Source organism: Dama dama, chromosome 6, assembly GCF_033118175.1.
Source record: "Dama dama isolate Ldn47 chromosome 6, ASM3311817v1, whole genome shotgun sequence".
In the NCBI taxonomy this organism is placed as follows: Eukaryota; Metazoa; Chordata; class Mammalia; order Artiodactyla; family Cervidae; genus Dama; species Dama dama.
In genome coordinates, this window is record NC_083686.1 from 11,928,415 (window position 1) to 11,954,591 (window position 26,177).

The 26,177-nt window shown below is 46.3% G+C and overlaps 1 protein-coding gene across 1 annotated transcript in view; it reads left to right on the forward strand.

Moving 5' to 3' along the window:
* Positions 1 to 26,177, forward strand: part of SLC2A9 (solute carrier family 2 member 9) — a 201,595-nt gene that overhangs the window by 91,101 nt on the left and 84,317 nt on the right. The window contains exons 7-8 of the mRNA XM_061145157.1: positions 13,581 to 13,768; positions 25,827 to 25,937. Coding sequence (XP_061001140.1) covers positions 13,581 to 13,768; positions 25,827 to 25,937 — 299 coding nt within the window. The remainder of the gene's footprint in view (positions 1 to 13,580; positions 13,769 to 25,826; positions 25,938 to 26,177) is intronic.

Genomic DNA, 26,177 nt, shown 5'->3' on the forward strand with positions numbered 1-26,177 from the left:
CCTGGAACATATCAGTCCGACCATTCTTTCTTGTGGCGAGCTGACATCCCATTCATCACAGCTCTGCCCTTGGTCCTGGTCTGACTTAGTGCCAAGGAGAACAAGACCAACCCCACCCACATCCAGGCTTCTCCCTCAGAGCCTCCTCTCCTCTGGACTAAAGTGAAAGTGAAAGTTGCAGAGTCGTGTCCGACTCTTTGCAACCCGTGGACAATACAGTCCATGGAATTCTCCAGGCCAGAATACTGGAGTGGGTAGCCTTTCCCTTCTCCAGGGGGTCTTCCCAACCCAGGATCGAACCCAGGTCTCCCGCATTGCAGTTGGATTCTTTACCAGCTGAGCCATCAGGGAAGCCCAACTCATCAGCAAATGTGAGTAAGGTCCAGTTACATTTTTCCAGCATGGTTTGAGCACCTGCTGCATGCCAGGCCCTGAATGAGACCCAGTCTCTGGCATGATGTGTCCTAAGCTTCACACCAGTATAAGGACCTGCCTGGAGCTGGTGGGACTCCAGTGATGACAGAGTCAGCAGTGGTGGCCGTTGGACAGCTGCAGGGCACCCCTGTCACCACCCTGCGTGATCTGTACCCTGGCAGTTTCCTGCCCCTTATGAGTGAGATCCCTGCTCCAGAGGCTGATTGCAGGCCTTCACCTAAAGACCAGAGGGAAGGGATGTGGTTATTCACAGGCTCTGAAAGTGCAGCTGGTGCATTTCCATCTTCCCAGCTGTCTACTGGTTGTTCTTACAAAATAACCAGAAGATGTTGCCTTTTTATATTTTAACAACCAAAATTTAGGAAAACTCACTGAATATTTTCAAACAGAAATATTTTTTTAAATGTTTGCAAAATGTTTTTACTGAGCAGATTCGAGCGTTTGAATAGGTGACCTGTGTCCATCAGTTTGGTTTCCAAGCCACACGGCAACAGAAGCGTTTCCAAACATCTTTTTTCATAACTTCCATCGAAAAGTTGCTACTCTCACTCTCGTGTTAAAATGTCACCTTACCTTGAAAAGATAGATTGCTTCTGTCTTAACTTTTAAGACTTCTGCTAGGCCGCCCCCTGTCACAGCCACGGGAGCTGACAACAGGCTTGTGCCTGGAGCGAGGTGGCAGGTCTGCTGTCCTGTCTTCGTGCTGCCTCTGTTCATTTTATCTTTAATCTGTCATTTCTTTGGAGGATTCATTATCAGCTGCCTGTACATCTGTCATGGTTGAAAGTGAAAGTCTCTCAGTCCTGTCTAACTCTTGGCAACCCCATGGACTATACAGTCTAGGGAATTCTCCAGGCCAGAATACTGGAGTGGGTAGACTTTCCCTTTTCCAGGGGATCTTCCAAACCCAGGGATCGAACCCAGGTCTCCTGCATTGCAGGTGGATTTTTTTTTACCAGCTGAGCCACAAGGGAAGCCCAAGAATATTGGAGTGGATAGCCTATCTCCATCTTGTCATGGTTGATTCTGTTAAAACTGAAAACTACCCTTCTCAGATCCACTAACCTGTAAATTACACGTGTAACTTTATTTTTTTTTCCTTTGAATCAACCACTTTTAGATTGAAATCTATTCTGTGTGTTTCAGAGCTTTTGCTTACATATAATCACATCCATAACCAATAGACAAAATTGCTTTTGTATAAAATTAACATTTTATACTGGTATCAAGATATCAGTGCCACTCTGAAAAGATTTAACTCAACATCTTGGCTCTGACATCCCCCACTGGATATTTATAGGTCTAAATCTTTAATATATCACTCTGCACCAAAAACAGAGAAGGACAAAGGGCTGACAGCTCCAGTGATTGGTGGAGCCCTCACACCCCTTCACTTGGGCTGTGTGAAAACTCCAGGATTGGTCCATGATGAAATGTTATAAAACTACAACATGAGTTCCAATATCTTTTACTACCCCTGCTGTGGATCCTGCTGCTGTCGATATTAAAAAGGAACCAAACCTAAATTAAAAACCCAGTGATTTCCTCCTCTTAAATACCAATACAGTAAGAAAATCCATGTATCGGTGAAACCTCCTGTTTTTAGAAGCACCGAGGCCCGTGCTGTGCTGAGTCTAGCACCGTTCCTTACCTGTGACTGCAAAGGCCATCACCCTGGGCTCCCCAGAAAATCCCTTGGCCTACCTTGTCCCAGGGCCCCTCCGGGTCATGAGAACATGTTCTCCAGATTGTTCTGTGCTTTGCTATAGCATGATGTGATAAATGCTAACATAAGGTGATCACGGGTGGTTGCTGCTACAACAAAGTACCACAAATTGGGAGGCTTTAAAGCAGCAGAAATTTATTTTCTCATGGTCCTGGAGGCCAGAGGTTCAAAATCAAGGTGTCAACAGGACCTGCTTTCCCTCCCAGCATCTGGTGTCACTAGCAATCCTTTGCATTCCTTGGCTTACAGCCGCATCATGCCAACTGCTGCCTCTGCCGTCATGTGGCCAACTCCCGTCCATCTGTCTGTGATTCTTTTCTTCTTCTTACAAGGACGAGAGTCATACGGGATTCAGGGCCCACCCTCCTCCAGGATGACCTCAGCTTAACTGATATCACAATGCATCTGCAAAGATCCCTTCTCCAAATAAACCAGCTACAGGTTAGGACTTGAACATAACGTGTATGGGGCCAGAATTCATCCCACAGTAGGTTATAGTGTTTTGTACTCACTGTCAGGTTAAGATAAAAGGAAGGTAAGAGAAGGAAGGCCCAGGAGGCTGTAGCAAGTCTCTTCTGTCATAGTTAGCGGCCTTACAATGCTCCCTGGTCATTAAGAGCCAGCCCTGCTTGAAGGAATACGTGAGTGCCGATGTTCAATACTGCTGGCGGCCCAGAGCTGTTCTGTTCATTTTACAGATGAGAAAACTAAGGCACAGAAGCATTCAGTAACCAGCTTGGCATTGGACTAGGTGAAAAATGGTGAAGCCAGGATGGGGACTCACCCAGAGTGGCCCCAGAGTCGGGGCTCTTAAACACCATCACCCACTGTTACACAACCGGTCACAGGTGTGGTGACCTTGCAGGTGTCACCGCACCAGATTGCCATGCCATTCCACCCCTCTGGAATCCGAGGAAACAGATGTGTGAGGCTACAGAGACCTGCAGGGCTCCATACCGACGGGCGGCAGATCTGGGGTGGAACCCAGTTCAGCCTGTCTCCATGGCTGTCGCCTCCTCTTCACTACACATCTTTTCCCAGTTTTACTCAGGGCACGGCATTTTGTGGGTATTTCAGGGCCTGAACCAGGCTGCCCTCAACCTTCAGTTCTTTCTCTGAGTTTGCCAGGCTCAGGCTCCACTTCCAGAGAGGGCATCATTGGGCTGGGAAACATCAGGGTTGTGATTCAGCCCTGGCCAAGAACACCTGTTTTTCTTGATTTCTCTATGTTGTGCTGTGGTGTGAAGTGTGGGCGGGCAGGATGCGGGCTCAGCTGTCTTAGATGGTGAGGATAGGAGCTCGTGGGACCACACAGCATCCAGCTCATCATCCCTTTACCCCATCACCCACTTCCAAATTCGGGCTCCGGCCATCAATGGTCTCCCAGACCCATCCCTTGGACCCTCCCTGCCCGTGTTGTCTGCGTGGGTCCAGCTAACATGTGGCTCATGAGCCAACAGCCTGCTCTGTTGGATTCTGCCTGGTCCATCATCCATTCTTCCCCACTGGGCAGAGAGGACAACCTCAGAATCCCTCTCAACCCCAAGTCCTGGGCAGTTGTGACCACTCAGGGAGAATCAGATGCCAGCAGAACCCTGTCCTGTACCCTCACTAACTGAGAGAGCTGGCACCAGGAAGGCCCGTGCCTGAAGCCAGGGTAAGCTTCTGGGTGAGCCCAGAGGTCCCACCCCAACATGCTCCCCAACTGGTCTGGAGCACCAAATAAGTACTTTTCAGGAGCAAGCACCCCTCCAGGTGAGGGCCCACGACCCAGTCATCATACCCCAAGAGGCTGGCATGAGTGTTATCCCTGAATTAGAGGTGAGGACGGGGTCCAGAGAGGCTGAGTGACTCTTCCGTGGTCACCCAACCAGGACGCAGCATCTAGGGCTATGTGCTTAAACCCTAGGCTTGCGACTGCATGGCTCAAGTTTGTGACCTCCATCCCTTCCAAGCCTTCCCTCCCAGATTCCTGGCAGTACTGGACAGACACATCCCCCTTTGCCCTTACTAAGTCCTGCATGACGCTGGTTTCACTCATGCCCGCTAGCTTCCCAGCGGGTTACCTGTCCCCGAAAGGGGTCACGGATGGCACTGAGCTCCAGGCTGAGCCAGGCCCCAGGCTCCAGGTGCCCCGCCTACGCTGCAGGTGGTTGTCATGGTGACCTGGACACACAGGTGGCCTCAGCCCCATCTTACCGTTAAGACCTAAGGCTTGAAAGATCAGGTGCTTTCCCCGTGTCCTGCAGAAAGTGAGTGGTGGTGGGGTTGAACCTACAGCTACCTCATTTCAGTGGCTCTGCGTTGGTTTTCCTTTTGTGGCTTAAAACATCAATTTATTATCTTATAGTTCTGGAAGTCAGAACTCCAAAATAAGACTCAACAGGCTAAAATCAAGATGCCGGCAGGGCTGTGATCCTTTCTGGAGGTTCCAGGGGAGAATCGTTCCTGGCCTTTTCCAGTTTGTAGAGGCGGCTCGCCCTCCTTGGCTCGTGGCCCCTTCCTCCTTGAAAGTGTATCCCTCCTCCAAGCCCTGTTTCCATGGTTACATCAGCTTCTCTCTCACTCTGACTCTCCTACCTTTCTCTTATAAGGACCCTTGTGATGACATTGGGACCACCTAGATAATCCAGGATAACCTCCCCATCTCAATGTATTTATGTTAATCACATCTGCAATGCCACTTTGGCCATGAACGCTAATTTATCCACAGGTCCTGGGGATTAGAACATGGACTGACATGGGTGGTCATTCTTCTCCCTACCTCTGGCTTTTTCTGCTCTTCAACGTGCCTCCTAAAAGACAGAGAAAGGGAGTAACCTGGTGATATTTGCCTCCTCTCTGCCCAGTGCCATACATAAAGCTCCCCTCCCGGCTCCCAGGACGTCCTGAATTTGCTCCCTCTGTGACGCTGCCGTGTAAAGTTAGAATCACGCTTCTTGATGGACTTCTGCACAATGTTAGTAGATGCACCAGCAAACACATTTGGGAAGTGTGAAACTAAACAACATGAGATGGGTGTCTTTCTTGCAAGACTTATCAGAACCTTTACTTTTTAAAAAAATTTTCCTTCTTTCTTAATTTTATTATTTTTGGCTGTGCTGGGTCTTCATAGCTACACGCAGTCTTTTTCTAGTTGCGATGCTCAGGCTTCTCATTGCAGAGGCTTCTCTTTTTGCAGAGCGCAGGCTCTAGGGCGCAAGGACGTCAGTACTTGTGGCACACAGGGTTAGTTGCTCCACAGCATGTGGGATCTTCCCAGACCAGGGATTGAACCTGCGTCCCCTGCATTGACGAGTAGATTCTTAATCACTGGAGCACCAGAGAAGTCCAGGACCTTTACTAGTCTAATGTGATGTTTGAACCCCCGAGAGCTAGCACTCATGCAATGAGACCAAACTTCTCTGATCAGGGAATCTCGTCTCCATGGAGCCTCTCCTGGGATTTGCATTCCACAAAAACTCATTTGGAAATGTGCTGTGATTGTGGTGGAGACACCACCTCCCCAGTGCACCGTCTGGAGTGTAGTAGATGCTCAGTAAGCTTGTACTGAGAATTGGCTCTGGACAGCCCATGATTTCAGCCCGCCACACACGAGACAGCCCCTTCACATGACCAGTGCTGTCCCCACAAGGTCAACAAACACCAACTTGGCGCCTGGTCGTCCCCGGATACCAGGCACTGGACTTCAGGTGCTCACAGCAGGTGGAAAAAGGTGCTGACGACAATGTGGGGAGAGAGTGGTGGGGTAGGAAGAAGCCCAAGGGGCTGTGAGCCCCCAGGCTCTGACATCGAGGTGGGAGGCTTTAGCCAGGGGAGGAAAGGCAGGAAGAGCATTCTAGGCAGAAGGATGGGTGTGGCCAAGTGCAGAGAGCCAATAAAGCATAGCATGTGTAGGAAAGAGGAAATGCATGTTTGCACATCCCAGAGAGATGCCTGCAAAGACGGGCAGTTAGGAGTGAAACTGAAAGAGAGCCATGGTCCAGGTTCTGGAGCCTGGGCTTCACTCTGTGCGGAGGGGAGGGGCCGGGGGGCCTTTTATTTTGGTTTATTTTTTTAAAATCTATTTATTTTTGGCTGTGCTGGGTCTTCCTTGTTGTGTGGGCTTTTCTCTAGTTGCGGCGAGCAGAGGCTATTCTCCCTTGCAGTGTGTGGGCTTCTCATTCCCGTGGCTTCTCTTATGATGGAGCACAGGCTCTAGGACGCTCAGGCTTCAGTAGTTGTGGCTCCAGGGCTCTAGAGCACAAGATCAACAGTTGTGACACACAGGCTTGGCTTAGCTGCTGTGCAGCGTGTGGGATCTTTCCAGATCGGGGATCGAACCCATGACTCCCGCATTGGCAGGCGCATTCTTTACCACTGAGCCACCAGGGAAGCCCCCCGGAGGCCTTTTAGAATCAAATACACTGGTGAGCTGGCTGCTGACGCTGCAGTGTGCAGAAGGGGTTTATGGCTGGAGCCCCACAGCGCACGAGGAGACGGGACCCGGGAGAGCAGTCCCAGGCTACTGCCATCGCTCTTCCAATAGCTCAGGGCAGCTGTGAGAACCAAACCAGCTCGGCGCTTCCGAAGTTGGGAACTGAGAGAAACTGACGGATGGTTCCCCCTGTCAAAGTCAACTGGGTTTTATAGTTTTCTATGTATAGGTCTTTTGTTTCTTTAGGTAGATATACTCCTATGTATTTTATTCTTTTTGTTGCAATGGTGAATGGTATTGTTTCCTTAATTTCTCTTTCTGTTTTCTCATTGTTAGTATATAGGAATGCAAGGGATTTCTGTGTGTTAATTTTATATCCTGCAACTTTACTATATTCATTGATTAGCTCTAGTAATTTTCTGGTAGAGTCTTTAGGGTTTTCTATGTAGAGGATCATGTCATCTGCAAACAGCGAGAGTTTCACTTTTTCTTTTCCTATCTGGATTCCTTTTACTTCTTTTTCTGCTCTGATTGCTATGGCCAAAACTTCCAACACCATGTTGAATAGTAGTGGTGAGAGTGGGCACCCCTGTCTTGTTCCTGATTTCAGGGGAAATGCTTTCAATTTTTCACCATTGAGGGTGATGCTTGCTGTGGGTTTGTCATATATAGCTTTTATTATGTTGAGGTATGTTCCTTCTATTCCTGCTTTTTGGAGAGTTTTAATCATAAATGAGTGTTGAATTTTGTCAAAGGCTTTCTCTGCATCTATTGAGATAATCATATGGTTTTTACCTTTCAATTTGTTAATGTGGTGTATTACATTGATTGATTTGCGGATATTAAAGAATCCTTGCATTCCTGGGATAAAGCCCACTTGGTCATGGTGTATGATTTTTTTAATATGTTGTTGGATTCTGTTTGCTAGAATTTTGTTAAGGATTTTTGCATCTATGTTCATCAGTGATATTGGCCTGTAGTTTTCTTTTTTTGTGGCATCTTTGTCTGGTTTTGGAATTAGGGTGATGGTGGCCTCATAGAATGAGTTTGGAAGCTTACCTTCATCTGCAGTTTTCTGGAAGAGTTGAGTAAGATAGGTGTTAGCTCTTCTCTAAATTTTTGGTAGAATTCAGCTGTGAAGCCATCTGGTCCTGGGCTTTTGTTTGCTGGAAGATTTTTGATTACAGTTTCGATTTCCTTGCTTGTGATGGGTCTGTTAAGATCTTCTATTTCTTCCTGGTTCAGTTTTGGAAAGTTATACTTTTCTAAGAATTTGTCCATTTCATCCAAGTTGTCCATTTTATTGGCATAGAGCTGCTGGTAGTAGTCTCTTATGATCCTTTGTATTTCAGTGTTGTCTGTTGTGATCTCTCCATTTTCATTTCTAATTTTGTTAATTTGGTTCTTCTCTCTTTGTTTCTTAATGAGTCTTGCTAATGGTTTGTCGATTTTGTTTATTTTTTCAAAAAACCAGCTTTTAGCTTTGTTGATTTTTGCTATGGTCTCTTTAGTTTCTTTTGCATTTATTTCTGCCCTGATTTTTAAGATTTCTTTCCTTCTGCTAACCCTGGGGTTCTTCATTTCTTCCTTCTCTAATTGCTTTAGGTGTAGAGTTAGGTTATTTATTTGGTTTTTTTCTTGTTTCTTGATGTAAGCCTGTAATGCTATGAACCTTCCCCTTAGCACTGCTTTTACAGTGTCCCATAGGTTTTGGGTTGTTGTGTTTTCATTTTCATTCATTTCTATACATATTTTGATTTCTTTTTTGATTTCTTCTATGATTTGTTGGTTATTCAGAAGCGTGTTATTTAGCCTCCATATGTTTGAAGTTTTAACAGTTTTTTTCCTGTAATTGAGATCTAATCTTACTGCACTGTGGTCAGAAAAGATGACTGGAATGATTTCAATTTTTTTGAATTTTCCAAGACCAGATTTATGGCCCAGGATGTGATCTATTCTGGAGAAGGTTCCGTGTGCACTTGAGAAAAAGGTGAAGTTGATTGTTTTGGGGTGAAATGTCCTATAGATATCAATTAGGTCTAGCTGGTCCATTGTGTCATTTAAGGTTTGTGCTTCCTTGTTAATTTTCTGTTTAGTTGATCTATCCATAGTTGTGAGTGGGGTATTAAAGTCTCCCACTATTATTGTGTTACTATTAATTTCCTCTTTCATACTCGTTAGTGTTTGCCGTATATATTGTGGTGCTCCTATGTTGGGTGCATATATATTTATAATTGTTATATCTTCTTCTTTGATTGATCCTTTGATCATTATGTAGTGTCCTTCTTTGTCTCTTTTCACATCCTTTATTTGAAAGTCTATTTTATCTGATATGAGTATTGCGACTCCTGCTTTCTTTTGGTACAAACAGATGGAGAAACATACCGTGTTCATGGATTGGAAGAATCAATATTGTCAAAATGGCTATTCTACCCAAAGTAGTCTATAGATTCAATGCAATCCCTATCAAGCTACCAACGGTATTTTTCACAGAACTAGACCAAAGAATTTCACAATTTGTATGGAAATACAAAAAACCTCGAATAGCCAAAGTAATCTTGAGAAAGAAGAATGGAACTGGAGGAATCAACCTGCCTGACTTCAGACTCTACTACAAAGCCACAGTCATCAAGACAGTATGGTACTGGCACAAAGACAGAAATATAGATCAATGGAACAGAATAGAAAGCCCAGAGATAAATCCACGAACCTATGGACACCTTATCTTTGACAAAGGAGGCAAGGATATACAATGGAAAAAAGACAACCTCTTTAACAAGTGGTGCTGGGAAAACTGGTCAACCACTTGTAAAAGAATGAAACTAGAACACTTTCTCACACCATACACAAAAATAAACTCAAAATGGATTAAAGATCTAAATGTAAGACCAGAAACTATAAAACTCCTAGAGGAGAACATAGGCAAAACACTCTCCGACATAAATCACAGCAAGATCCTCTATGACCCACCTCCCAGAATATTGGAAATAAAAGCAAAACTAAACAAATGGGACCTAATGAAACTTAAAAGCTTTTGCACTACAAAGGAAACTATAAGTAAGGTGAAAAGACAGCCCTCAGATTGGGAGAAAATAATAGCAAATGAAGAAACAGACAAAGGATTAATCTCAAAAATATACAAGCAACTCCTGAAGCTCAATTCCAGAAAAATAAATGACCCAATCAAAAAATGGGCCAAAGAACTAAACAGACATTTCTCCAAAGAAGACATACAGATGGCTAACAAACACATGAAAAGATGCTCAACATCACTCATTATTAGAGAAATGCAAATCAAAACCACAATGAGGTACCATTACACGCCAGTCAGGATGGCTGCTATCCAAAAGTCTACAAGCAATAAATGCTGGAGAGGGTGTGGAGAAAAGGGAACCCTCTTACACTGTTGGTGGGAATGCAAACTAGTACAGCCGCTATGGAAAACAGTGTGGAGATTTCTTAAAAAACTGGAAATAGAACTGCCATATGACCCAGCAATCCCACTTCTGGGCATACACACTGAGGAAACCAGATCTGAAAGAGACACGTGCACCCCAATGTTCATCGCAGCACTGTTTATAATAGCCAGGACATGGAAGCAACCTAGATGCCCATCAGCAGATGAATGGATAAGGAAGCTGTGGTACATATACACCATGGAATATTACTCAGCCATTAAAAAGAACTCATTTGAACCAGTCCTAATGAGATGGATGAAGCTGGAGCCCCTTATACAAAGTGAAGTAAGCCAGAAAGATAAAGAACATTACAGCATACTAACACATATATATGGAATTTAGAAAGATGGTAACGATAACCCTATATGCAAAACAGAAAAAGAGACACAGAAATACAGAACAGACTTTTGAACTCTGTGGGAGAAGGCGAGGGTGGGATGTTTCGAGAGGAATCGGGTGGAGAGGGAGGTGGGAGCGGGGATTGGGATGGGGAAAATGTGTAAATCCATGGCTGATTCATATCAATGTATGACAAAACCCACTGGAAAAAATAAATAAATAAAAGCTCATGGAAAAAGGAAAAAAAAAAAAAAAAGTCAACTGGGTTGCAGATTGGCGTCTCCAGGAAGCAGAAGCTGAGAAAGCGCTTGGTTTGCAGATGTTTACAGGAGATAATGGGCTTCCCTGGTCACTCAGCTGGTAAAGAATCCACCTGCAACATAGGAGACCTAGGTTCAATCCCTGGGTTGGGGAGATTCCCTGGAGAAGGGATAGGCTACCCACTCCAGTGTTCTGGCCTGGAGAATTCCATGGACTGTATAGTTTATGGGGTCACAAAGAGTCAGACACGACTGAGCAACTTTCACTTTCACTGGGGGTAATAACTGGGCAGGGAAAGGGTGGAGCAGGAGAAGCATCAGGCCACAGGGGCTCTACCAGTCACAGGGGAGCCCTGGAGCAAGGCTTGAGCATCACACGCGTCCCTACTGGGCGGGGATGGCTGGGTCCTTATACCACCACCATACTCGGTCGTGGGCTGGGACCACTATGAGAATAGCATCATTTGGGCTTCCAAGATGAAGTGGACTCTCATGATGCTAAGAGCTAGAGGCTGTCAGCTAACCACCGTCCTCCAGCCCGGCAGCCCAGTCCTTTCCCGAAAGGGACCTCAGTGGTGCGTCTTCATGTCTGCGAGACCAGTCACACAAGTTACTCTTCTTCACGCGGTCAGGGGAACCAAAAAAGAAGGGATGTGGGACAGTAGAAAGAAGCTATTTTTATGAACACATATACATCAGGAAAGTTGGATAGATGCTTCAAAAGAAGAATGAAGGGGCTTCCTCGGTGGCTAAGTGGTAAAGAATCTGCCTGCCAATGCAGAAGATTCGGGTTCAATCCCTGGTCTAGGAGGATCCCACATGCTTTGGAGCAATTAAGCCCGGGTGCTACAACTACTGAGCCTGTGCTCTAGAGCCCGGGGGTCACAGTTACTGAAGCCCAAACACCCGAGAGACCCTGCTCTGCAGGAAGAGAAGCCGCTGCAATGAGAAACCCATGCAGTGCACCCAGAGAGTAGCCCCTGCTCGCTGCAACCAGAGAAAAGCCAGAGCAGCAACGTAGACCCAGTACAACCAAAAATAAGTAAATAATTTTTAAAAATTAACAGAAAAAATAATGAGATCAGAACTTTTAAGCAGAAGAAGAAAGTTTTTGCTCCAGGAAACTCTAAGAGCTAAACATTGAGTTTAACTGAGAGCTTCCTGGCAGCCAAAGTGAAAAGGGTAGTGGTGGTGGGGGGAAATGTTCTCAAGTTCTCCTTATTTTATGTGGGAAGCATGTATGTCAGCAAGGAGAGAGAAATATTTTCTTGCCCTGAACCTCTAGGCTTACTTTATCACATCAATACTGCATTTTTGAACTTTGAGAAATACTATGGTTTAGTGAATGCTGCAGAAACATTACCCTCTCAGCTGTTTCCTCCACTTATCTTTAATAAATGCTAGGGAAAGTATTAAATTACAGCTTACAAACGAGACATTCTGAGGTGGTTTTTACTATACTTCTGGAAATAACACCTCAGAGCCTTCCTGGGCTTGCAGAATCTGGAGAGATATAACAACCATGTTTTGTTTTTTCCTACCTAAGAAGAGCAGTTTCACCTGGCCTGAGGCTCAGAGCACTGTTTTTAGGGATAATGCCCACGGTGTTGGCAATGGACTGTCCCCAGGAGCCATCACGAGCCGCTTCCCCTGTAGGAGGATGAATACCTAAGTGCTGAATATTTAAATCTGCATTCTAAAAGCATCTCCCCTGATCTAATTATTGTGATCTCGGGGGTCTAATCAGACAGCCCAGCTTCATGCATATATCCATGGCGGTTTGCACAATTAAGGGCTTGGTTAAAAAAAAAAAAATGACAAGCTCACTGAGGCTGGAAATTTGCAGTGTTCAGCCTGGGAAAGCCTGAGTCACAGGGGTGAGCTTGAATCCTGGGAAGATTGGCTCTTTGAGAATATTTCAGTCCAGCTTTCTGGGTTTCCACACAGGGTTGTGTGGAAAGGGCCCTGGAGATCATTTAGTTCAATCCCCCTTCTGGGCGTCCTGGTCAAGTGGCAATCTGACCTCCATCTAGAGGTCACCAGTGAGAAAGCGCACAGGGCGGGGCAGACAGGAGGTGCTAAGTGCATGTCGTGGAGCCAGAGGTTTAGCATATCTTACATCACTTGGTCATTACAGGAACCTTTTGAGGCATAGACACTGCTCATCTACCCAGTAGTAGAGATGGGATTTGAACCCTGGGTGTGCTCGGCTTTGCAGTGGGGGCAATCAGGGAAACCTGGTTCTCTAGGGGTTCTTCTCCTGGCCAACTTAGTGACCTTGAGCAGGTCACTGCATTTCTGTGGGCCTCCTGTTTTCCTACTTTTGTGTATATATATTAGTTCAGGTCAGTCGCTGAGTCGTGTCCCAACTCTTTGCAATCCCATGGACTGCAGCATGCCAGGCTTCCCTGAAGCACGCCAACTCCGGGAGTTTACTCATACTCATGTCCATTGAATCAGTGATGCCATCCAACCATCTCATCCTCTGTCATCCCCTTCTCCTCCTGCCTTCAATCTTTCCCAGCATCAGGGTCTTTGTCTGTGTGTGTGTGTGTGTGTGTGTGTGTGTGTGTGTGTGTAATTTATCTATTTGGCTGCTCCAGGTCTTCCTTGCAGCATGCAGAATCTTGCTTTTCATTGTCACATGTGAACGCTTAGTTGTGACACGTGGGATTCAGTTCCCTGACCAGGGATCCAACCTGGGACCCCTACAGTGGCAGGACAGAGTCTTGGCCACTGGACCATCAGGGAGGTCCCTGTTTTCCTACTTTTAAACAAGGGCTTGGCACTCCATGGCCTCAAAGACCCCTGCCAGCTCCATCTCTGATACACAACCATCCGGTGTGTCTGGATGGTGGGATGGACCATCCCCGGGGGGCCCAACATCAGACACAGTGGACATTCTGATAATCCCCACTGAAATCCGTGCTCCTCCCCATTGGCAGCCTTCCGGACATTCCTGGGCAAAGAGGACGTCTCCCGCGAGGTGGAGGAGGTCCTGGCGGAGAGCCGCGTGCAGAGGAACATCCAGCTGGTATCCGTGCTGGAGCTGCTCAGGAGTCCCTTCGTCCGCTGGCAGCTCATCACCGTGGTCATCTCCATGGCCTGCTACCAGCTCTGCGGCCTCAATGCGGTAAGCACCCCTGCACAGATGGAGGAACCGGAGGGAGGGGTGGGGGGAGATGGGCCAGGGCTTAGACCCTGGATGCCCTGGGTTCCAGCCCAGCTCTGGGCCACTGGGCAATCATGTAACCTGACCATCAGTTTCCACATCTGTAAAATGGGATAATGTAATATGGAGAGAAATAATTCATGTGAGGTGTTCGTTGAAGCAGCTAGCCCAGAATTACCCTTGACTAAATGCTGCCTATCACTATAATTACTTATCCCTAGAAACACTTAAAAGTCATGTGTCTTTTAAAAAAATATTTATTTTTTATTTGGCTGTCAGGTCTTACTTGCAGCAGTCATGATCTTTCCTTGCAGCATGCGGGTTTTTCTCTAGTTGTGGTTTGCAGTCACCAGAGCATGGGCTCCATAGTTGTCCCACAGCACGTGGGATCTTAGTTCCCCGCCCAGGGATGGAACTTGCATCCCTGCATTGAAAGGCAGATTCTTAACCACTGGACCACCAGAGAAGTGTCTAAAAGTCATATTTCTTAAGGAAGGTGTTAGGAAGTCACAAGTAAGTGGCTTGACATTGAGATCATTTAAATAAAAGTACCCTTGGCTGGGCTGATGCTGGGAAGGATTGAAGGCAGGAGGAGAAGGGGACAACAGAGGATGAGATAGTTGGATGGCTTCGCCAACTCAATGGACATGAGTTTGACCAAACTCCAGGAGATAGTGAAGGACAGGGAAGCCTGGTGTGCTGCAGTCCATGGAGTTGCAAAGAGTTGGACTTAGCGACTACTCAGCAGCAGCATTGGCTGGGCTGGCTTCAATGCATGCTTTTGACCTGAGAAAATTTCAAGGCTTTAAAGAAAAGTTTCTTGAGGCCCGAGTTGATGTGGGCAGGTAAACCAGAGGACGGGGTTCCTCTCTGGGGTACCCTAACCCACCAATGGACAAACCTCCCCTTCTCTCTTAGGGGCTCCAAAAGGTAGAATTCAGAAATTTGAGGAGTAGGGAGGCAGACTTGGATCATTATTGTTATGGCTGCTTCTGGAAAACAGTGGGTTGCCTCCAGGGTTAGTGAGTTCCCCATTTGTGAAAGTGTGCAAGCCAGCTGGCCAGCCACTTGGCAGGAATATGTAGAAGAGATTCCTGCACTGAAGCAATCAGATTCCCTCTGAGGTCACTTACGTAGCTCAGGACAAGTGTGGCTGGGTCCAGAGGGCAGGAGAAGGGAACTTCTGAAGAAGCCCAGATGAAAGAGTTGCCCTGTGTGTGTGAGCCTGGCATACCAGAGTCAGCAGGGAGGGTGTTTGTGGGTGGGTAGGAGAGGCGACCTGAAAGGGGAGTGTTTCCAGTCGAGGGAGGGAAGTTAACAAGCACAATGTTCAGCCTTATTTCTCTTTTTTCTCTTGTGTTTCTTGTTGGAAATATCAGGATGAAATAAAATCATCTTGGTGCTTATTTGCTTACCCTTGGTCTAGTTGTATCAGCAGAAGGAGGGGGCACCTGGGTTAACTTGCTTGACCTTGACCTAGTCCTATTGTTGCCTCCTCTGGATAAGACCAAGGTCATGCTAGCTGTCGTTCAGTCACCAAGTTGTGTTCAACTCTTTGTGACCCCATGGATCGCAGCACACCAGGCTTCCCTGTCCCTCACCATCTCCCAGAGCTTGCCCAAATTCATGTCCATCAAGTCGGTGATGCCATCCAACCATCTCATCCTCTGTTGTCCCCTTCTTCTCCTGGCTTTAATCTTTCCCAGCATGAGGGTCTTTTCCAGTGAGTCAGCTCTTCAGGTGGACAAAGTATTGATGCTTCAGCTTCAGCATCAGTCCTTCCAAAGAGTAGTCAGGGTTGATTTTCTTTAGGATTGACTGGTTTGATCTCCTTGCTTTCCCAGGGACTCTCAAGAGTCTTCTCCAGCACCACAGTTCAAAAGCATCAATTCTCTGGCACTCTGCCTTCTTTATGGTCCAACTCTTACATCCGTATATGACTACTGGAAAAACCATATCTTTGACTACATGGACCTTTGTCATGCCAGACTGTTTCAAATGTTCCCTCCCTGTTCTGAGTAAGCAGAGAGAGAAAGCATCTGTTTCTTAAAGTTTGCATGTGGAATTGTAAAACCGCATATGGAATCTGTATGTAATGAGGCATTTAGATCGAGAACCATGACATTTCTGAACAGAATTCTCTCCTTCTGTGAGACATAATTTTCCAATTTGCATATGCTGTATCACTTTGTAAATTCCACTCGAGTGTATCTGTAAGCCCCACTGCATAAGCATAGATGGGGGGGGGGGGGAATCTCTGCTCCCAGAGCCAACAGATCTGAGATCTCAGTCACTTTCCTTTGCATTGACTGCTTTCCAACTCTTTTCTCTTCTTTTGTTTTAAAATGTATTTATTTACTTTTGGTCATGCTAGTTCTTACGTTGCTCTTTGTGGGCTTTCTCTAACTGTAGAGAGTGGAGGGGGGCTACTCTAGTCGCGGCGCATAGTCTTCTCATTGAAGTGGCTTCTCTTGTGGAGCACAGGCTCTAGGCACACAGGCTTCAGCAGTTGTGGAACGTGGACTCAGTAATTGTGGCTCACGGGCTCTAGGACACAAGTTCAACCGTCGTGGTGCACCGCCTTAGTTGCTTCGACAACATGAAATCTTTCCAGACCAGGGATCAAACTCGTGTCACCTGTATCGGCAGGCGGATTCCTATCCACTGTGCCACCAGGGAAGTCCTCCATCTTATCATTGTAAGAACAGTTAGCATGACGTTTATCCTCTTCACAAACATTAAAGTGCACAATATGACATTGTTAACCACGGGCATCATATTGTACAGATCTCTAGAGCTTGTTCATCTTGCTTAACTGAAACTTTATACATATTCATTAATGACACTGAGTTTCCCCCACTCCCAGCCCCTGGCGACCACCCCAGTTCGACTCCATGCTTCAGAGTATACCTGTGTATGTCACCGGCTGGGTCCCTAGGTCATCCCTAGGGAGGCAAGGGGACAAGTCCTACTTCATTCTTACATGAAGTGAAGTGAAGTGAAAGTCACTCAGTCGTATCCACCTCTTTGCAACTCCATGGACTATACAGTCCATGAAATTCTCCAGGCCAGAATACTGGAGTGGGTAGCCTATCCCTTCTCCAGCAAATCTTCCTGACCCAAGAATCAAACCAGGGTCTCCTGCATTGCAGGGGGATTCTTTGCCAACTGAGCTATCAGGAGACCCTCATTCTTACATACCAAAGGACAAATGCCAGTGAGCAGCAAATTCCAGCCTCAGAGCCCACTGTTCTGTGCCCCAGTCCAAGCTCCCTCCCTGCACCTGCTACCTTTTACCCCAAAATAATTCACAAGATCAAAGGAGAGAGCTAGCTAACACAGATGAAAACCTTTAAATGCACTTTAAGACTTGCTCTGTCCCCTTAGTTTTACCAGAAATTATGTGAGGCGATCATAAAGAATGCTGAGTGCTAAAGAATTAATGCTTTTGAACTGTGGTGCTAGAGAACACTCTTGAGAGTCTGTTGGACTGCGAGAAGATCTAACCAGTCAATCCTAAAGGAAATCAATCCTGAATATTCATTGGAAAGACTGATGCTGAAGCTGAAGCTCTAGTACTTTGGCTACCTGAAGCAAAGAGATGACTCGTTGAGAAAGACCCTGATGCTGGGAAAGATGAGGGCAGGAGGAGAAGGGGGCGACAGAAGAGAAGATGGTTAGGTAACATCACCTATTCAATGGACATGAGTTTGAGCAAACTTTGGGGGATAGTTGAGGACAGAGGAGCCTGGCACACTACAGTCTGTGGCGTCTCAGAGAGTTGGACACAACTTCATGACTGAAAAACAACAATGAATGTGGGAGGACAGTCTATATGTTAAGACAGTCATAAATACTGCCAGGCATCTCCATTCGTCACTTTATTCTGGACCCAAATGTCCTGCAGGGCAGGTGGCTCCATCCCCATTTTCTTTCTTTCTTTTTCCCCCCCATTTTCTAAATGAAGAAGCTGAGGCTTGCAGAGGATCAAGGACTTGCTCACGGTCATGGTGAGTGACACCTGTGCTGTCAGACGCACATGTCCTGGCACCAGGGCCCTGCCAGATTCCCCAGCGCATCTCTGAGAACATATACTTTGCACTGAACCAGTCTTTCTCAGCCTCAGCACTGTGCACATTTGGGGCTGGAAAATTCCTTGTCATGGACGTGTACACTCTAGGACATTTTGCAGCTCACCAGACCTCTGCTCACTAGGTGGCAGTCCATGCAACAAACAAACATGTCTCCAGACATGGCCAAACGTCCCCTGGGGACAAAAATCAGCCCCAGTCAAGAACCACTGTCCTAAACAAGCATTACATATTGTTCAGTACTTTTTTTTTTTTTTTGCTGAAGAGTCGATGAATGGTTTTCACACTCTTTAGAAATCAAGTGAAAGTCGAACATAACATTTAGTTATTTCTCATTCCCTTTTCAGCGTCAGATTATTTTTTTCCCCTCCTTCTCATGGTAACTTTCAAGTTCCCGTCTCTAAAATTAGACCTGTCACTTAAAATTATTTTATGTAGCTGCCTTCCTCCAACAATTTGTCCTTTGCACAAAAAAACAGACTTTTGTTTTTGGTTTTTGTGCAAATGTTGAGTCTTTCTGATGCTGCTCCTTCCCCATAACTGTCATTGAGGATGGAGACCCTTCCCAGGGTCCATGGGTCTCCAGCAGTCCATGACACATGAGAGGCAGCTGAGCGTTACGTGAGGAAAGGAGTAGGAACTAAGAAGAACAGGGCTAGGGAGGGTGAAGTTTCTACCAAGTCCTTGGGCTGAAAATTTGACAGAATTACCAAACCTGAGACAAGAAAGCCATATTCTTGAACCTTCTGGAATCTTCTAGAATGTCAAGAATGACCGTGGAACTCTCATCTACCTTAGGTTACCCTTCCTTCTTTTGAATTTATCCCTTCTTCAACAGAGGAGGCCAATCATACCAACTCCTCCAGTCCTCAGTTTCCTCTTATGGATAATGGAGATGTATATATATATATATATTTTTTTTTTTTTTTGCACAGTTGCCATGAGGATTGCATGAAATCATGTGTGTGTGTGTTAATTGCTCAGTCATGTCCAACTCTTCCCCATGGACTGTAGCCTCTGTCCATGGAATTCTGCAGGCAAGAATATTGGAGTGGGTTGCCATTCCCTTCTCCAGGGATCCTCCAGACCCAGGAATTGAACCCAGGTCTCCCACACTGCAAGCAGATTCTTTATCATCTGAGCCACCAGGGAAGCCCGATGACATTATGGACGGGGACTATCTCTGATGGTAACTGATGGGCCTCTGTGAGATCTCCCTTCCTCTTAGCTGGTATCAGCAAGACTGTTCCTAGCAATGTTTTCTTCTCTCTCAATGCCTCACACTTTTAAACTTTGCTGCTTCTGACATGCACCATAGTTGAGAAGCAAGACACCCAAGCTTGTTAGAAATAAACGTAAAACAAGAATGGGGAGGCTCAGAGCACAGGCTGGTAGGAAGCCACGTGGGTCTGGTGACTTTCATTCTAGATGCTCAGAGGCCTTTTACTGCCAGCATATTTGTCGACTCAGTGGGAGCCCAAGCATCACAGCATTCCTGGGGAGCTGGTGTGCCCCTTGAACTCTTTACTTGTGTGACTGTTGTGTAACACTTCCTTTCCCTGCTAGACTAGATCTGGGAGGGCAGGAATGGGTGTGTTGTTCCCCACAGGTGTTAGGTCACACCTGTACCTCACAGAGTGCCAGAGATCCTGCACTCTGGATAAACACTGGAAAGGAAGGGAGACAAGGCTGGGAGAAGGAAGGGAGGCTGGGAGACAGGAGAGCCTAAGACAGGTTTGTAGCAAAGCGTGACCCCTTCCCCCTCTGCCAGCCTGGACCGGGCCATGTGAGTGTCCCTCTCACTTGTCTAAGCATCATTAGGAATTCTGAACCCCAAGTTGTACTCTGCACAGAACTTCTCATCACGAGAACAGAAGTGTTATGAACAGCTTTCATTTCAAGATCTCTTCCCAAATAACTTCCTAACTCAAATTAAAGGAATTAAATGTTCTGTTACCCTAATAACTGAGACCATCTCACTAGAAGAACTTGCTCTGTCCCCGTGACTGGAGAGAATGCTAAATGAGGGCCCTTCCATGTGGCCGCCCAGAGTGTGGTCCAGAGTGGAGGAAGTTCTAAATTCAACTGTCTATGTTCAGCCATGGAACATGGAACAACATGTTCAGATGTTAACATGGAACTTGCCAGTCTGGGGATGAGCTGCCATAATTGCTCAGTTCCTGCATCCCCTGATGCTGTGTCCCCTGTATTCCTGATGCTGTGAAAGTGCTACACTCAATATGCCAGCAAATTTGGAAAACTCAGCAGTGGCCACAGGACTGGAAAAGGTCAGTTTTTATTCTAATCCCAAAGAAAGGCAATGCCAAAGAATGTTCAAAATACCTCACAACTGCACGCATCTCACACACTAGCAAAGCAGTGCTCAAAATCCTCCAAGCCAGGCTTCAACAGTACATGATCCATGAACTTCCAGATGTTCACGCTGGTTTTAGAAAAGGCAGAGGAACCAGAGATCAAATTGCCAATATCCACTGGATCATCAAAAAAGCAAGAGAGTTCCAGAAAAATATCTACTTCTGCTTTACTGACTACACCAAAGCCTTTGACTGTGTGGATCACAACGAACTCTGGAAAATTCTTAAAGAGATGGGAATACCAGACCACCTGACCTGCCTCCTCAGAAATCTGTATGTAGGTCAAGAAGCAACAGACATGGAACAACAGACTGGTTCCAAATAGGGAAAGGAGTACATCAAGGCTGTATATTGTCACCCTGCTTATTTAACTTATATGCAGAGTACATCATGTGAAACGCTGGGCTGGATGAAGCACAAGCTGGAATCAGGATTGCCAGGAGAAATATCAATAACCTCAGATATGCAGATGATACCACCCTTATGGCAGAAAGCAAAGAAGAACTAAAGAGCCTCTTGAGGAAAGTGAAAGAGGAGAGTGAAAACTTTGGCTTAAAACTCAACATTCAGAAAAATGAGATCATGGCATCTGGTCCCATCTCTTCATGGCAAATAAATTGGGGAAACAATGGAAACGGTGAAAGACTTTATTTTGGGGGGCTCCAAAATCCCTGCAGATGTTGACTGCAGCCATGAAATTAAAAGATACTTACTCCTTGGAAGGAAAGCTATGACCAACCTAGATAGCATATTAAAAAGCAGAGACATTACTTTACCAACAAAGGTCCATCTAGTCAAAGCTATGATTTTTCCAGTAGTCATGTATGGATGTGAGAGCTGGATTATAAAGAAAGCTGAGCACTGAAGAACTGATGCTTTTGAACTGTGGTGTTGGAGAAGACTCAAGAGTCCCTTGGACTGCAAGGAGATCTAACCAGTCCATCCTAAAGGAAATCAGTCCTGGGTGTTCATTGGAAGGACTGATGCTGAAGCTGAAACTATTCTTTGGCCACCTGATGTGAAGAACAGACTCATTTGAAAAGATCCTGATGCTGGGAAAGATTGAAGGCAGGAGGAGAAAGGGATGACAGAAGATGAGATTGTTGGATGGCATCACCAACTCTATGGACATGAGTTTGAGTAAGCTTCGGGAGTTGGTGACGGACAGGAAGGCCTGGTGTGCTGAAATCCATGGGGTTGTAAAGAGTTGGACACGACTGAGCAACTGAACTGAACTGAACCTGTACTCAGAGCCCAGCACAGCCCATGCAGTGGGAAGAACGCGCTGCAGGAAGCACAGGCCCGGGTCTCTGTCTGGCTCTTGCCTTGTCAGCTGTGTGTGGTCTTTGATCCTCTGGCAATGTCCCCTTCCACGCTGTTGAGAGGTGAAAATGATTTGCATGTCATTTGCATGTTACACTTTGTCTCTAGAACACGTGTCATGAGTTAAGAAGGAGGGCTTTCGGGCCTCAGAGGCAGGGGGTCAAGGAGGCCCAAATCCTCCTGCTGTGCCCCTTTCCCACCAGCTCCTGCAAAGTCCCTTAAAGGTCTGTTACTGAGTTCAAGCTCGCTCTGCTCACCGCAGGACTGGCCAATGAATCCAAGAGACGAGGTATTGAGGCAAGGAAAATGACTGTTTGGAAAGCCAGCTGACCGAAAAGATGGCAGGCTAGCACCTCAAAATAACCACCTTATCAGGGCCTGGTTGCCAGGTTCTTTTATGGATCAGAGGATCATGGCAGGAGATGAAGAAATAAGGTAAAAAGACTATTCAATCCTTACATTTTCCCCTAGAATGGCAAGCCTTGGGTAGGGGAATGTGTTAGTTTCCCTTCCTTACAATCTTTCACAGGTGGGAGGCTCAGGTTATCTCCCTGGGGCAGGCCATTATGTATGTTTATAAAAACCAAAAAGGGTTAAAGTCACAGAAGCAGATCTAGTGTAAATTTAAAATTAACCCTTCCCAGTTACAGGTCCATCCCACAGGGAGGAGGCTGGATGGAGGCAGATACAGAGATGCTTCCGCCCTGGGCATGCGCACAACTGTCCCATGTCCTCCTTTACCCAGGAGCAGTGGCATCTCCATAGAGTGACGGGAGTCTTCCAGACTGATCCCTGCTGTTTGTTGTGCACCTATTAGAGAAAAGATGCTTTAAAAAACTTTCATTTAAAAAGCTTTCACCACCAGTCTGAAAGAGAGTATGATTACCTTCTTTCAGAGAAAGGAGATTCAGAGACATGAAATCTTTTGCCTCCAGACCCTCAGGTCATCAGAGGCAGCCCTGGGATTGAAATCCTGCCTCGCCCGCCTCCCAGAGTCGCAGCTCCATCCTCTGCACCGTCTGCCTCAGTGGATGGAGGCAGTCAGGCAACCAGAGAGAGCACGGTTGTGTTGGGGTGAGGTCAACACAAATCATAGTCCGTGGGAGGGTCCTCCGTGGGACACGCTCCAGACTTCGTGTCTCCGTGCAGTTCAGTGCCCTCAAACTGCCAGATCAGATAAGCCTCAGCAGAAGCAAAGACAGAGGCAGTTACCATCCGGCTCTGTAAGATGATGCAGGGAGAAAGACGTGGCTTCATGGAGGAAGCCAATGAGACAGGCAGCTCGTGTTATGCGCGGGCCCTCCCTGTGGGGACAAGGCCACTCCAGCAGGTCCTCCTTGCTGGCCCTGGATGGGGAGACCGTCCAAAGGAGCGATTTGGCCTATCACTGCAGAAATGCATTTAAGTACAAGAGGACTGGGGGCTTCCCAGGTGGCTCAGTGGTAAAGAACCCACCTGCTAATGCAGGAGACATATGAGATGTGGATTCAATCCCCGGGTGGGGAAGATCCCCTGGAGGAGGGCATGGACAGAGGAGCCTGGTGGGCTACAGCCCGTGGGGTCGCAAAGAGTTGGACTCAAGTGACTTAGCACGCACATAAGAGAGGGCCACTTATACCTGTGAGCCTGTAGTGTTCTGCACGGTGATTCTTCACTAACATTTAAACCCATCAGGAGTACCCGAGGCAGTGTTGCTCCAGGGAGAGCTGGAGGCAGGGAAGAAGCTGGGGTGGGAAGGGGAGTGAGCGGCAGGAAGGAATGTGGCGCCAGCTTCCACGGAGAACACAGATCACATGAGATCAGAGACTGGAAGCTTCTGGCAGAGGAACAGGTCAGGGCGTGCGGTTCAGGGCTGACGCTGAGAATAACACAAACATCGGCTCCACCTTTGCAGCGGGGTGTCAACTGGAAAAAAAAAAAGTCACAACCTGAAAGTAGAGTTGTTTTCTTTGGTGGAAATGTTAAAGACTCCGAACTTGGGAGGCAGCGTTTCAGTAGCCCTGAGAAAACTGCTCCAAGGAGGTGGGAGGTGGAGTCAGGCTATATACAAGTTTGCAACAAAGGGAGCAGGCAGTCTGAACACCAAAGATTATTGTGAGGTAAGGAAAATCAGATATCAAGTTTAGGAATTTAGTGTTCTTCCATGTATGGGGAGATGAAAGCCTCTGGGCTCACTGAATTCATTCCTTTCATATGCACCTCAGTTATCTGGGGCCAATTCCTGTTTCTTGATTGCTTACATCCTCAGTTCCCTGTTCACCTTAAGGAATGGTAGCCTCAGCGGATGGCTGCTTCTTGCATTCCTCAGCAATCACCATCGTGGGGGGTGATGGTGTCTGCTGAATCTCTGGGTTTGTGTTCCCCTTTGGGAGCCCTCATTCACCTTTATGAAATCACTGATGGTTGTGACCTTTCTTGCCCATGGATATGCCCATGGATTTCACATATGGATATGTGAAATATTTCATTTCACAAGTGCAACTGGGCATGGTCAAGAGACCACTGACTGTTGAAAATCCATGAATTTGGGTGAAGATTAAGAAAGGCATCTAAACTGCTCTGATTCAACCCTGAAGACGTGCTGGGGATCACAGTCACCTTCAACATATAAACAAATCCAGTGGAGACTGAGGCTTTTGGGGAAATTTTGGCTTCTGTTGTAGACCTAGGAGCTCTAGGAATTAATGAATTTATCAGGAGTCACTTCTCTACCCTATGGGTGTGACAGCAAAGATGCAGTTTAAAATTCTAACTTCTCAGCTCCCTCAAATGAGAGGCAGACACAAACAGGAGTGGCTTTCTTTTATGTGAACATTAAAACCCATTTTTGCCACCGGGTGTATCAGTGCCCACAAGCTCAGAGAATTATGTGCAGTGGTTTTTACTGGAGTCTGTGTGTGTCTCTGTGTGTGTGTGTGTGTGTGTGTGTGTGTGTGTGTGTGTGTGCGCGCGCGCGCGTGTGCATGCTTGATCGTGTCCAACTCTTTGTGACCCCATGGGCTGCAGCCTGTCCATGGGATGTCCCAGGCAAGAATACTGGGGTGGGTTGCCATTTCCTCCTGCAGAGAGTCTCGAGATGTGCATGGTTTTCTATCATTCAGCAAACTGTTGCTTTTCAAGGAAATGGCTGGGATTGAGGGAACACAAATGATTTATGTTCAGCCTATTGGTCCAAAAGTTTGGGTCAAAGAATAGTGACAAGCCTCACTTAGTTCCTAACATCTCCCAGCAAGGGTATGTGGTTATCCTCTTTTGACCGACGTGAAGAAGGAATCTCAGCCGGACAGAGAAAATTGTCTGAGGTCATACAGATAGTTCAAGATGGAGCCAGGTCTCCAAACTCCAAATCAGTGATTTTCTGATGCCCTGTGAGTGTCTGATGTCATGTGAGTACCTGTTAAGTTTAGGTTTGACCTCATGTGGCAGAAACCTCAAAAGCAGCCTAAACAATAGGCCTTCTCTCTCACATGAAGGAAATTGAAAGGGCTGGTACAGTAGTCCCAGGACCACTTCCATGGTTTGCAGATGGCAGTCCTGATTATGGCTGATATCCTAGAAACATTATTAACACTCTCCAAAGTGCCCAGGTTTGGATAATAAACTATAAAATCACCCCTAGTGAGAACGGACACAGTCTCCTTCTAACTTCCTGCTCCAGCATCTGACAGGTGGCTTTCATCCCATAAGAGTTCTATGTATAGTTACGCAGCTTGAGAGTTGTGGAACTCACAGTAGCTTCATTCACGTTGTACACATTATAGATTTATTTTGACAATTTTCCAAAAGATGATAGTAAAATGTCTTCTGGATCAGAGACCGTCTCTTGTTCTCAGAATATTAACTTGGGGGCTAAAAGCAGTACTGTCCCAAGAGGGCTGCTGAAGCTGCAGCCATCACATTCACCATCCTGACAGCAGAAAAGAGGAAGGGCAAAAATGGAATCACACCTCTTTGGTGAAAACCTACTTTTAAGGAGAATTCCTGGAAACCCCACCAAGACTTCTATTCTTATCTCATTGCCACACTTAGCTAAGCACACTCCCAGTAGTGTAGACATTCTTTTAGTAATGGGAGAAGGAAGAAAATAAATCATCACCTTGGCTCATCACTCCACTTTATGCCTCTGGACTTAGCAGCAAATCTCAGAGACCATCTTGTACCTGAATTTAGTTTAGGAAACAGATGCCTCTCATTGACTCTTCTGCCTTCTTTGTCTCTCCTACTTTATAGATTTGGTTCTACACCAACAGTATCTTTGGAAAAGCTGGAATCGCCCCAGAAAAGATCCCATACATCACCTTGAGCACAGGTGGCACTGAGATTCTGGCTGCCATCTTCTCTGTAAGTAAATCGAGGATTATTCCTGAGAACATCATGGGGTTTAAACAGCACTGTGGGAACCCCTAGGGGACAAACCAGAATGCCTTTAAAGGAACGTGACCTTTGTCACTCCGAAGGTGTCTGAATTTGGGGAGTTTATCATGCAGTTGCCACAGCTGTTCCAGTCATCTAGAGAACATTCTTATCTACATCTTGTTTCCCTATTGTCTTCTTTTTAATAGTAACTCCTTTCTTTGAACT